At 39.4% G+C, this 13,634-nt stretch overlaps 2 protein-coding genes across 7 annotated transcripts in view; one reads left to right on the top strand and one right to left on the bottom strand.

Annotated features, from left to right (window-relative positions):
• The window catches only part of TMTC3 (transmembrane O-mannosyltransferase targeting cadherins 3), an 83,403-nt gene extending 80,854 nt beyond the window's left edge, over nucleotides 1–2,549 (bottom strand). Inside the window, exon 1 of the mRNA XM_066368671.1 lies at nucleotides 2,368–2,549. The gene's annotated coding sequence lies outside the window, so the exon portion shown is untranslated. The remainder of the gene's footprint in view (nucleotides 1–2,367) is intronic.
• A 241-nt stretch (nucleotides 2,550–2,790) lies between these two features.
• The window catches only part of CEP290 (centrosomal protein 290), a 107,274-nt gene continuing 96,430 nt past the window's right edge, over nucleotides 2,791–13,634 (top strand). For 2 of the 6 annotated variants that reach the window (XM_066368665.1, XM_066368670.1), the window contains exons 1-6: nucleotides 2,815–2,914; nucleotides 3,264–3,390; nucleotides 3,543–3,620; nucleotides 4,975–5,044; nucleotides 5,319–5,365; nucleotides 10,384–10,527. In XM_066368665.1, coding sequence (XP_066224762.1) covers nucleotides 3,289–3,390; nucleotides 3,543–3,620; nucleotides 4,975–5,044; nucleotides 5,319–5,365; nucleotides 10,384–10,527 — 441 coding nt within the window. In that variant the 5' untranslated portion in view covers nucleotides 2,815–2,914; nucleotides 3,264–3,288. Of the gene's footprint in view, nucleotides 2,919–2,960; nucleotides 2,993–3,263; nucleotides 3,391–3,542; nucleotides 3,621–4,974; nucleotides 5,045–5,318; nucleotides 5,366–10,383; nucleotides 10,528–13,634 lie in introns of those variants that run through there. The other 4 variants (XM_066368667.1, XM_066368666.1, XM_066368668.1 and 1 more) reach the window with 4 other exon arrangements.

Below are 13,634 nucleotides of genomic sequence, written 5' to 3' on the forward strand. Positions count from 1 at the left end.
ATTTAATCCAACTTCTTGAGTAAACAAAGTTATACAATTAGAGTATGAAATATTTAATATAAATTGCCAGACTGAAGTACAAGCACTTTACAAATATTGGTTCCCAGCATGCCCAAGGAGGCAGTATAGCAGTAATAAGTGTGTCCTCCAGCCAGAGATCCGTGTTCAATCACATTACGTAAGTTTGGGTAGAGTACTCAACCTCTCCAAGACTCATCTTCTCAACTTAGCTGGGAAATGAAGACAATAATAGCACCTATCTCACTGTATGGCTATGAAGATTTAATAACAAAGCTAGAATAATCAAATCAGTATGGTACTGATATAAAAACAAACACAAAGATCAATGAAACAGAATAGAGACCAAGAAATAAACAAAGGGACCAAGAATATACAATGAGGAAAGGATAGTCTCTTTAATAAACGGTATTGGGAAAACTGGAGAGCTACATGCATAAGAATGAAACTGAACCACTTTCTTATAGTACTTAAAAAAAACCAACTCAAAATCAATTAAGGACTTAAACATAAGTCTTGAAATCATAAAACTCTTAAAAGAAAACGGGATAAGCCTTTGACATTGGTTTCGGCAATGATCTTTTTCGGATCTAAAAGCAACGCCAACAAAAGCCAAAAGAAACATGTGGGATTATGTCAAACTAAAAAGCTTCTGCACAGCAAAGGAAATCAACAAAATGAATAACACCTATGGAACAAGAGAAAATATTTGCAAATATATATGATAAGAGGCTAATCTTCAAACTATATAATGAACTCATACAACTCAACAGCAACCCCACCCTTACAAATAATCCAATTAAAAATAGGCAGACACAAGTAGCCAATAGGTAAATAAAAAGCTGCTCATCACAAATCATCAGGGAAATGCAAATCAAAATCACAATGAGCTATCACCTCACACCTGTTAGAATGTCTGTCCTCCAAAAACAAGAGATGTGTTGGCAAGGATGTGGAAAAGATTAAATCCTTATCCACCACTGGTGGGAATTTAATTGGTGCGGCCATTATGGGAAACAGTAGGGAGGTTCCTTGAAAAACTAAAAACACTTCATATTATCCCTAATTCCACTTCTGGGTATATATCAGAAGGAAGTGAAATGACTCTTAGAAATATCAGCACACCCATATTTATTGCAGATGGTTTACAATAGCCAAACCATGGTAACAGCATAAGTGTTCACACAGAGATGACTGGATAAAGAAAATGTGGTGTATATACACAACAGAATATTAATCAGCCATAAAAAAGAAGGAAATCTTGTCATTTGCATGAATGGGCCTTGAGGGTATTAAGCTAAGTGAAATAAGTCAGAAAAAGACAAATATTGCATGTTTTCACTTAGATGTGGAATCAAAAAAAGAACTCATAAACAAAAAGAATATTCGTTAAAAGTTACAAATTTCCAGTTCTAAATCCTGCAGATATAACGTAGAACAAAGTTTAAAAAAAGTAATGAATAGTATTGGCATTATTATATATTTCAGTAAGGGATTAGAAAAAATTATCATTCCTACAAATCTGATGTTTGTCTTTAAATGTATCTCTCAAAAATCAGCACTTTTTATTTAAGCCATTTCGGCCAAGGTGTTATCCATAAACTCATTATTTATTTTTAATGGGAAAACTTATCATCAATTCTAATAAAAAAAAAAAAGTGCTTAAAAAAAAAAAAAAAAACAGATAAAGATGAGAGGCACTGGTCCAAACAGTTAAAAGTGCCATTTAGAGTGCAAGTCTACAGCTTCTTGGGTAAGTTACTAGTGGTGTATCATACTCCGGAATGGCTGAGCGCAGAGGGATGAGAAACACTTGCACAAATAAGAGTTGCGAACACCTGAGAAGGCGCTTTCACAGAATGGCACCCTCGGTAACCAAGTGACAGCAACAGGAGCGGTGACCACTGCGGTCCCTGCTCTTCGCACCCCCAGCAGGGCCAGCCCAGTTCTACCCTCCGCTCCTCTCCCGAGCCTCCAGCCTGTGCCAGCAGCTCAGCCTGTACGCCTTCCCATCCCAAGACCGAGGCGCTACAGGTAAGGCGCGCGGGGTGGGAGCCGGCGGGGTCTCCTCGCTTCTTCACTCGCGCGCAAACCACGGCCTGGATCGCGCGGCCCGCCACTCCACTTGTGCACATCCTGAAACCAAAAAAGCCTCCAACTTTCCCCCCCCTCCTTTTTCTTATATAGAGCACCAACCGGGGGCAGCTTGCAAACGCCCGAGGGAAGGTGGGATCTTCCCGGCTCCTCAGACTCGGACCGGGCCCTCCTCCCCAATGGTGAGAGCGTCCCCTAAGCCGGAACCGCTCCCCTCAACTCCTCCCCCGCCGCTGACCGACCGCCCGACCTCACCTGGGAGAGCTTCCACCAGGGGGTGGCTTAGGGAAACCTCAGGAAAAGCGGGTCTGCGAGCGACACCAGCGGAGGGGCAGTCATGGTGCTCCTCGCTCAGGTCACAAGCACAAACGCGCCTGAGCCGCGGCTGCACCCCCGCCTCGGGGTAGATCCCCTACCAATCCCGGTGCCGCCCCAGCCTCTCGTATTGCACGCCGGGAAAGGCCGGCCCGGCTTCTTGGAGACTTCAGTTCCCAGGATGCACAGGCCTCAAAGAAGAACTGCAGCCTGGGATTTGGAGTCCATATGCTACGCCTTCTCCTCGTCCTTAGCACAGAGTCCAAGGACTCCACTGGGGTATCTAAACGTAAAGTATCACCCACGGTCGTGAAATGTAGGCTCCTTTTTGCATCCGGGACTTTGTCCCTGCCGCGGTTGGGTGGGGAATAGTGTTGCCTAGAAACCGCTACCGCTGCTCCTTGCTCACAACCAGTTGGAAGGATCTAGTGTCTGTTGGGACCACGCTGAGGAGCGCGTAGTCGCGGCGCCCGGCTTGGTGAATGCGGTAGGTAAGAAGCCTCCGCTGGTTGCCAGGCGTGGTGGATCCTGGTGAACAAGAGCTGCGAAATCTCTTCCCGCGCAGGTTCTTTAAGCCTTGGGGCCCGGTGCAACAGTCCAGATCCCCGGCCTCTTGTCTTGTGCCGCAGTCCATCTGCCTTCTTGCTTCAGCGCTGTTAACTCCGACCCAAACGCACTCATTTTAGTTGTTTATTTCTGAGCAGTTGAGCCATAGCTCTTTCCTAACACCATAGAGAGTTATAATAATGTAATCTATAAAAACTATAAATTATTGTAAAAACAGTAATGTTCACCTTGAAAATGCTAATACCAACGTGGTTTTTTTTTTTTTACAGAAGGTAAAACGTTAAAGAATTGAAGATGCCGCCTAATATAAACTGGAAAGAAATAATAAAAGTGGACCCGGATGACCTGCCTCGTCATGAAGAATTTGCAAATAATTTAGTGGTTTACTTATCCAAGGTGCTTAATTGATAAATAACGTACACATCCATTCGTACAATTATGATCATTGTATGTTGTCCCTGAAATCACTGACTGGTATAACTGGAAGAATTTTTATGTTTTGCTTAAGGGTTATAAAATATAAAATAGTTGCTTTTCTGTTTACTTAGGTGGAAGTAAGTGAGCTAAAAAATGAAAGTCAAGAGAATGTGATACACCTTTTAAGAATCACTCAGTCACTAATGAAGGTTTGTATGCAGTAGGTTTTACTAACAGCTTTGACTATAAGAAATTTAAAGATCTGTTTGTAAATAAGTTAATCTCTGTGAAAATGAGATATCTACAAATGTGATTGAAAATTTCAGTTTGTAAAACATTGCTAGATTTTGCTCTAAAGTTCCGAAAAGGATGTGTAGGGGAAACAGAATGGACATGTTTAAAAATAACATAGGTCCTATGTTAAGTATATTAGCATAATCCCAAGGTAGAAATGAAAAATGGAGATGACTACTATAGGGATTTGTTAGTAGGGAAGGAGAGTTAAGTGTGAGAAGACCTTTTAAAGGTCAAAGACTGATGAATTGTTTTAGGTAAGTGGAAGGCAGTGGAAAAATGTTAAGAAGATTCTACAGCTGAAGGTGACCATAAATAAAATCTGGAATTGAAAATGTGCATATTCTTACAGTTAAGACAAGTGCAGAGAGTTTATAACAGCTTGCAGAGAAACGAAATGATAGGTATCTATACTTTGACAGCCTTATTAAGGACTTAAAGTTATATTTTATGCTGTCAGCAGTGAGGATTCATTAAAGGTTTTTGAGACAATTAATAGATACAACTATGCCTTAGGATGGCAGAAAGTAGGTATGTTAATAGGCCAAATCAAATGGAATTGAAGCTATTTAGACATAACATTATGAAGGAGATCAGACATAAAATTATGAACTAAAATAATGGCGTTTAGCATTGAATAAGACAGTGGAAAAGCATAGACCAAAAGAGATGCAGGGCGTCCTCGGGTTACCACACTATTCCGTTCCTACGACAGTGACGTAACCCAGCTTTTGATGTAAGTCAAAAAACATGTTAGCCTAAGTCACTTACCTATCCTATATAGTTGTAAAGTCATAATCTAGAACATAAAAACACAATTAAGCCACAGAAAAAGAATACTGCGTATTCTTTCACCGAGTGCAACCAAACTAGTTCGCCCACGTAGTCCATAAGTACGAAGCTAACGGCATAAGCCAAAACACATATCAATTTTTTTAAGTTTTGATGGGAGTGAGCATTGTAAACTCAAAACGTGGTATGTCGAGACTGTGCTAACCCAAAGACCCCCTATAGTGGGAAACATTACAGAGGGAAAGGCTGCAATACTGGATGTCAGACTTGATGGGAAAAGAAGAAACAAAGATGTTTCTTTTAAGAATGTAGAAATTACAGCCTTCAGAAAGAAAATCATGTATTCACTTAAATGTTTACTGAATGTCTCCATGTGACAGGCAGTTCAGTATTATGACAGCAAATAAAATCCTTGTTTCAGTTCTTACATTCTAGTGTAAAGAATATTAAAGTCACTTTTTTTATTTTAATGTTTAGATGAAAGCTCAAGAAGTACAGCTAGCTTTCGAAGAAGTTGATAAAGCTGGAGAAGAACAAGCAAAATTTGGTAAATACCTTGGAAAAAGTTTATGATGTTAAATATGGATTCTGTTTATTCACTAGGCAATAGAGAATTAGCTTCAATATAGTCTAATATTTGTGTATTCAACTTATTTTAAACAATAACTCCTACTTCAGGGGTCTGGGGTAAATTTTTTTTATCTTATATTACCTAATTGCAATAGTGATGGGATCTTTTAAAAATTTTTATTCTTTCATTGAAATTTATATAAAGGCTTAATAAATTTGACCAATTAAATCATCTATCTTTTTTTTAATAGAAAATCAATTAAAAGCTAAGGTAATGAAACTGGAAAATGAACTGGAGGTATGTCTTTTTGTATTCTCTGTGGTGTAATTGTTAATTGTATTATTTGGAATTATTTTCATATTTTTAAATTATGACTGGCTGGAAATGTCACAAGAATGATATTGTATTCATAATTATTTGTTATACTTTACATTTTAAGTGTTATATTTTACAATTATGTTTTACATGTACCTTAAATTCTATTAAGAATTGAGATCCAGTCTGACCAAGTGGCACAGTCAATAGAGAATTGGCCTGTGATACTTTATAAAGACCCAGGTTTGAAACCCCAAGGTCAGCAGCTTGAGTATGGGGTTGCCAGTTTGAGCGTGGGATTGTAGACATGACTCCATGTTTGCTGGCTTGAGCCGAGGGTCGCTGGCTTGAGCAAGGGGTCACTGGCTCAGCTGGAACCCCCTGGTCAAGGCACATATGAAGAAGCAATCAGTGAACAATTAAGGTGTCACAACTACGAGTTGGTGGTTCTCATCTCTCTCCCTTCCTGTTTGTCCTTGTCTGTCTGTTTCTTAAAAAATGTATATATATATAAAATAAAAAAATAATTGAAATCTAGTTGTGAACAAATAACATTCAATCATCCTGTAGAGCATATAGTCTAGACTAGTGGTTTTCAACCTTTTTATACTTGGGACCAATGAAAATAGAATTATTTTGGGGACTGCTGTGGCAGAAATCACCCTGATCGTAAGTGAATTCAGCTAAGCTCATTGGGTCTATAATACTGAACAGTCCCTGAAATAGTTCTTTTATTTTTGTTGGTCCCCAAGTGTAAAAGGTTGAAAACTACTGGTCTGGAGAGATATGCAAAGGATTTCTAGTAACTGGTGTAGTGAGGCACATGGGAATTTGAGGAAGTGACAGAGGTTATAGTGGAAGAAACAGCATTTGAGAAAGCCAGGTGCCAAAATATGAATGTATTGTTAATGATCTGAATACTTTGAAATTCCTGAGAATGTGGGAAGGAATATGTTACAAATGGATTAGATTTTGAAGGGGGGAAGGAAAGAAGAATGGATGTGTATAGAAGCCTTTAGTTTGTAGGTTTAATGCATGAAAGTTGAGAGAATGGAGAGGTCATCTGCTAAAATTAAGAATAGGTATGAGTTCCAATTTTAAGGAAGTCAGATAAAGCTTGAAATATTGTGGAAAATTAGCTAGAGATTACAGATCTGGGGTCAGACAATTTGAGTTCAAATCCTGATTCTTTTATGTGTTAACTCTGTGAACTTTATTTTTTTATTCCCTACTGTATCTCCAGCTCCTAGGATAAGACCGACCACTCTCAGTAAATACTTAAGTGCATTCTGAAGTCTGATCCATTCTGTATTAGTGTTTGGCCTGAGAGTTACTATAGAATATACTAGGGCTGTTGGAGATACTGGAAGGAAAAAAGTAGAAGTGATGATTATGAAATCCTAGCTGAATAGGCAAGGAAGTCAAGATTGAGGTGGTGGGGAGAGGTTAGGAAGAAGAGGTGTCAGGAATTAGAATGTACTGTGAGGTCAATGGGCAGGTACACTGGAATAAATCAGTGAATGTTCCTGCTTGGACAAGGTCCTGGTGTGGGCATGGGAGTGGGTGGCTGCATTGAATTCAAGAAGCAAGTTAAAAAGAAGAGACCAACAATGAAAGTTACATAGATACAAATATTGCTTAGAGTAGCTTTTGCTATGAGCCATGTGCCAAAAATTCTCAATGAATTTTGTTAGTGATTGGGAGGTTGTTAGTTTGTTGCTATGATGAGTAGGTACAGATCTGGTAGCTGGGTGATTCAAAACAGCTGGAGTTTTTTTGCAGAATGGTGGAGAGATGATAGCCTGGAAGTTGAAGGTTTGGTTAAGAAAATCAACACCTTCTCTTGACGCTGAAGTATATGGGATGTAGATGAGAATTTCCCAATTGAAAAAGTTCCATGCCTGACCTGTGGTGTTGCAGTGGATAGAGGGTTGGTCTGGAATGCTGAGGTCACTGGTTACACATATGAAAAGTGCTTCTTGCTTCCGCTCAGCTTCCCTTTCTCTTAAAAGAAAATAAAAGCCTTGCCGGTTCGCTCAGCGGTAGAGTATCAACCCAGCGTGTGGAAGTCCTGGGTTCAATTCCTGGTCAAGGCACACAGGAGAAGTGACCATCTGCTTTACCACCCCTCCACCTTCCCTTTTGCATGCGCGCTCTCTCTCTCTCTCCCTCCTTCCCTCCCTCCCTCCCTCCCACTCCTATAGCTGTGGTTGGAATGGTTCCAGCAAGTTGGCCCTGGGCACTGAGGATGGCCTCTCCTCAGGCACTGAAATGGCTTAGTTGCTGAGCAACAGAGCAGCAGCTTCAGATGGGCAGAGCATTGCCCTGTTTGGGCTTGCCAGGTAGAACCCAGTTGGGTTGCATATGGTAGTCTGTCTCTCTGCCTCACTGCCTCCCTGCCTCCTTTATTAAGAGGCAACGTGCCTCTTAATAAAAAAAATAAATAAAAGTTTTAAAAATAAATTTTTTAAAAAGTCAATAAAACCTTAAATATAATATATATATATGCGTGTGTGTGTGTATATATATATATATATATATATATATATACATGTATATATGTATCTACACACAAAGAGGTCCTTGGGTTACGACAGTCTTGACATATGACATTGTGAGTTCATGACTTTAAAAAGTTGAGACGTGTTTCAGTTTATGCCATTAGTGTTGTACTTACGGACTATGTGGGCAAACTATTTTGATGCACTCAGTGGAAGAATACTCAGTATTCTTTTTCTATGGCTCAGTTGTGTTTTTATTTCTAGATTATGATTTCACAACTGTGTTTGGATAGGTAAGTGACTTAGGTTAGGGTGTGTTTTGACGTACACCAAAATTTGGGTTACGTCACTGTTATAGGAACAGAACTGTTGTAATCCAAGGACCCCTGCATATAAATATGAAGAAGGAGTTCCCAAGATATTAATATAATAAAGGAACCACTTGCAGCTAAGGCAAGAAGTTGGAAAGGATAATTCAATAGAAAGGTTGAGGATGAGAAATATTAATTTATCTTGAAAGGGGATGTTCAAGAGCATCAATGGAAAATTTTTGAAGGAGGGAGAGAATGAGGAAAATTTAGTTAAGGTAGAGGGGTAACAGAACTGTATGGTGAAGAGATGAATGTGAGAGAAATTAGATGACCAAAGGATTTGATGTTTTGGACCATGACCCAAAACAACAGGAATGTGAAGTGAAATGGATTTAGTGTGCTGCAAGAATTTTTTTATTTTAAAGATAATCAAAATCTGGGTTGTCTAATACTGTAGCACTAACCATCTGTGGCTACTTATATCTAAATTCATTCTAATTAAAATTAAACATTCAGTTCCTTAGTGTACTAGCCACATTTCAAGGGCTCAATAGCTACATGTGAACAGTGGCTACTATATTGGACAGTACAGAGAACATTTTCATTATCCTGTAAGTTCTATTGGATAACACATGTCTGAATACTCTGGACTGAGAGTAAGGACAGGTTAAGAGCACCACGGTTCAGTGACTGGGTGGGAGGTGCCAGTTGTTTATAGCCTGGTTTTAGAGCTCTGATGCTCAGGGGAAACCTAGATACTGCATCGTCTGTGTTCTGTGACTCTGTAGTTGATCCTGGCTCAGAAGCTATAGCAGAGCCTCAGTAATTGATGGTCAATTATTATTATTATTATTATTATTATTACTATTTTTTTTATTTTAGTGAGAGGAGGGGAGGCAGAGACAGACTCCTGCATGTCCTGACCGGGATCCACCCTGCAAGCCCACTAGGGGACGATGCTCTGCCCATCTGGGGCCCTTGCTCTATTGCAACAGGAGCCATTTTTTAGTGTCTGAGGCGGAGGCCATGGAGTCATCCTCGGCACCTGGGGCCAACTTGCTCTAGTCAAGCCATGGCTGCAGGAGAGGAGAAGAAACAGAGAGAGAGAGCGCACGCACGTGCAAGTGGGAGAGAGAGAAAGAGAGAGAGAGAAGTGAGGGGGGAGGGGTGAAGAGGCAGATGGGTGCCTTTCCTGTGTGCCTTGTCTGGGAATTGAACCTGGGATATCCACACACTGGGCCTACACTCTACCACTGAGCCAACTGGCCAGGGCTATTATTACTATTTTTATTTAGAGGGAGAGTGAGACAGGAAAGGGAGAGATGAAAAGCATCAACTTGTAGTTGTGGCACTTGAGTTCACTGTTTGCTTCTCATACATGCCTTGAAGAGGGGTGGCTGGCTCCAGCCGAGCCAGTGACCCCTTGCTCAAGCCAGCAACTTTGGGATCATTTCTATGATCCTACACTCAAGCAGGTGAGCATGCACTCAAGCCAGGTGAGCCCCCACTACTGCTCAAGCCGGCGACCTTTGGGTTTCAAACATGGGACCTCAGTGTCCCAGGTCGATGCTCTATCTGCTCTGCCACCACCAGTCAACCACGGTCAGTTCTTCATAGCTCTGCGTGGCTCAGGAAAAGCTTACAGGGGTTATCAGCCTCTGAACTAAAGCTTAAACAAGCTAAATTTTTAAAAAAATGTTTCTTAAGCTAATATGATTTTAAACATCTGATGCTGATTATAATACATGTTTATTTTTTTTTATTTTTTTTTTATTTTTTACAGAGAGAGTGAGTCAGAGAGAGGGATAGACAGGAATGGAGAGATAAAAAGCATCAATTATTAGTTTTTCATTGCGCGTTGCAACACCTTAGTTGTTCATTGATTGCTTTCTCATATATGCCTTGACCGTGGGCCTTCAGCAGACCGAGTAACCCCTTGCTGAAGCCAGCGACCTTGGGCTCAAGCTGGTGGAATTTTGCTCAAACCAGATGAGCCCGCGCTCAAGCCGGCGACCTTGGGGGTCTCGAACCTGGGTCCTCTGCATCCCAGTCCGACGCTCTATCCACTGCGCCACCACCTGGTCAGGCTATAATACATGTTTAAAGTCAAGATAAATATTTGTTGTTGATTTATTTGAATCTCCAACTATAATGAGATTAATTTATACTTTTGGTTCATTACTTTAAGATGGCACAACAGTCTGGAGGTGGACGTGACACCCGGTTTTTATGTGACGAAATTCGCCAACTTGAAAAGCAATTGGAACAAAAAGATAGAGAATTGGAGGACATAGAAAAAGAGTTAGAGAAAGAGAAAAAAGTTAATGAACAAGTAAGGGACATTTTTAAAATGAGTATTAACTGTTCAAGTTACCTAAAAAAGTATCTGTTCATGCTTTTTATAATTACAGGGGGTCCTCAGGGTATGACACAGTTCCATTCCTACAACAGTGACATAACTCAAATTTTGGTGTAAGTTAAAACCTACCCTAGCCTAAGTCACTTACCTATCGTAACATAGTTGTAAAATCATATTCTAGAACATAAAAACACAACTAATTCACAGGGAAAGGAAAAGGACATAAATGTACTGTACTGTACACTGTACTATGTAACAGAAAAAATGACAAAAAGTGAGTGTAAAAATAAAATCCTTTACCTTTATTCCTGTGATTGGCTTGCCCACTGGAAGGGGCATTGCAAGGTGGGAGAGAGTGACCTATTGGGAGGAGGAAGCTGGAGAGGCAGGAGAACCTGCAGAAGGTGCTGGAGATACTGGGTTAGGTGAATCAGGATTCCTAAGGAACACGCAGGAGATACTGGAGATGATTCTACCTGTACTACAGGTGTTTCATCTCGAGAAGCAGCTGATGTAGAGGGTACAGGATCTGTTGCAGGCCTCTCTATCCTTAAAGAATTCCAGGATAGTCTGGAAGGTGACTTCTTCTCTTCCAAAATCTGCCTATAGCATTGCAAGGCAACTAACAGCTCTGTACACCTTACTGAATCTGTCATCACTGGGATTCTTAGCCTGAAATTTTGCCAACCCATCCTCTACCATAGAAAAACCACCTGCCAAGCCCTTGGTAGTACATCTCTTGGGTTCTGGGATTTCTATCTCTTCCTCTTCAATCAGCTGCTTCTCCTGCTGACTGAGGTTGTCAGCAGACAGCTCCTCTCCATGTGATGTCAGTAGCTCTGTGACATCCATCGTGATGGCTTTGAATCACTACCATCTGAAGACCCTGATTTTCATTTAGGAGCCATATTAAGGGCCAAAAGTCACCAAACAAAGCAACACAAATGGAATACTTGTGCTTTTTTTCTTTTTTTAATGTTTTTTTCTTTAGGAAATTTTAACAGGGTGATATTGATCAATAAGTGTATATAGATTTCAGGCAAACATCACTCCATCATTTGAATAGTTATGTTGTATATCCATCACCTAAAGCCAAATCATTTTCTGTCCTTATATTTGTCCCTCTTTACACCCTTATCCCAGCCCCCCTTCCCTACATCTCCCTCCCCCTGGTAACCACTTCTCTCTTATCTATGTTCGTAAGTCTCAGTTTTATATTCCACCTATGTGTGAAATCATACAGTTCTTAGCTTTTTCTGATTTCCTTATTTCACTCAGTATAATATTCTCAAGGTCTATCCTTGTTGTCAGTGACTCTATGTCATCATTTCTTATGGATGAGTAATATTCCGTTATATACTATATATATGTATATCTTCTTTATCCAGTCTTCTATTGAGGGGCACTGTAGTTGTTTCCATGTCTTGGCCACTGTGAACAATGCTGCAATGAACATGGGGGTGCATGTGTCTTTATGTACCAGTGTTTTTGAGTTTTTGGGGTAGATCCCCAGTAGAGGGATTGCTGGAACACTTGTGCTTTTAACAGTACAAAATGGTGTAGATAAGCGTACCAGGAGACGCCAACTCCCTCACTTAGAGGCCGTGTCGCTGCGTATTCTTCCACCATGCACAACCAAACTAGTTCACCCACGTAGTCCATAAGTACAACGCTATCAGTGTAAGCTGAAACACGTCTCAATTTTTTAAAGTTTTTATGAGAGTGAACACTGTAAACTTAAAATGTCATATTACGAGACTGTCATAACCTGAGGACCCTCTGTCTTAATAACAGTATCAAGTTTTATGATTGTGTTTATATGTGAAAATTGATGTATACTGATCTCTAAGGTTTTATATTACATTTATGTTGTTGTATCTTTAAAATGTAATGGACCAGGTACTTCTAGTGAATATGACTTGGGGATTCTTTATAATTGGGGGTACATTTTTCTCAGGATTAGAATTGCTTACATGAAATTAATGCTTTGGTTTGGAAAATTGGTGTGAAGAAATTAGGTATTTAAAAACTTGATTTTTAAAAATTTACCATAGTTTATTTTGGGTGTTTTTTGTATTTATATCAGTAATTAATTAGAAATCAATCTCTTCATTATGTATTCAGCAATGATTAATCAGATTTATTTCCAGAAGTACTTCACTTTATGTAATACATACATTCTTGTAAAGTGTTGATGGCAAGCATTGTGTAAATCAATTCATATTTTAAATTATGACATTTTGTCTTTTATATAATATAAGCATAGCCTGCGATTACCTCATATTAGTCCTTATGATTTATAAAATAATGCATGCAATGTTTACTTAAATTTTGTTTGAGGAAAAAGGTGTTTTTTTTTACCAATAAATTTGTATTTCCTGTCAGAGAATAACATGTTTTTTATTTTGCGTCAGATGTCAGTAAACTTAGTACAGAATTTGGTGCCTAACTGATAACTGCCGCATCCCTGATGCCCAGAAGCTCTTTCTACCTTTGAGCCCTTTATAAGTTCATTGTATTTCATCCTGATAATCTTACTTTACCCATTGTTCTCTTAGGAATAGATAGTTCTAAATTTTAAGTGAACAACAGTAATTATTAGGTGATTTGCTATTTAAAGAGAATCCATCATAAATTGATTTTTAAGGACATGCATCCTCATTCTTGATATACCTATTTTACTATATAATTTGGAAGAGTCATGCAGTGGAAGTATGGATTGATAATCACCTAAAGGTTAGGATTAAGCTCTTAGAGCTTAATCTGTTTTGTTGATTTAGTAAAACATAACAGACCAATGGATTTCTTAATAATGATAAAGGATCCAATTTATGCCAAATAGTGATAGAGTTACTTAGGGGGTTGTCCATCTGTGTGGTTTTCTGTCTAGTCCATATATTAGTTACTTCTTACTTTTCATACCACACACCATTAACTCATCAGAGCTACCTGTTCATTCATATCGTAGACTACTGTCTTTATTCATAGGCACACACAGAGAAAACTTGAATATATGGCCTATGTACTTCTGCAGCTTCTATATTTCCTAAAATGGAATACAGATATGACTTGCTTTGACA

Source organism: Saccopteryx leptura, chromosome 2, assembly GCF_036850995.1.
Source record: "Saccopteryx leptura isolate mSacLep1 chromosome 2, mSacLep1_pri_phased_curated, whole genome shotgun sequence".
Taxonomy (NCBI): Eukaryota; Metazoa; Chordata; class Mammalia; order Chiroptera; family Emballonuridae; genus Saccopteryx; species Saccopteryx leptura.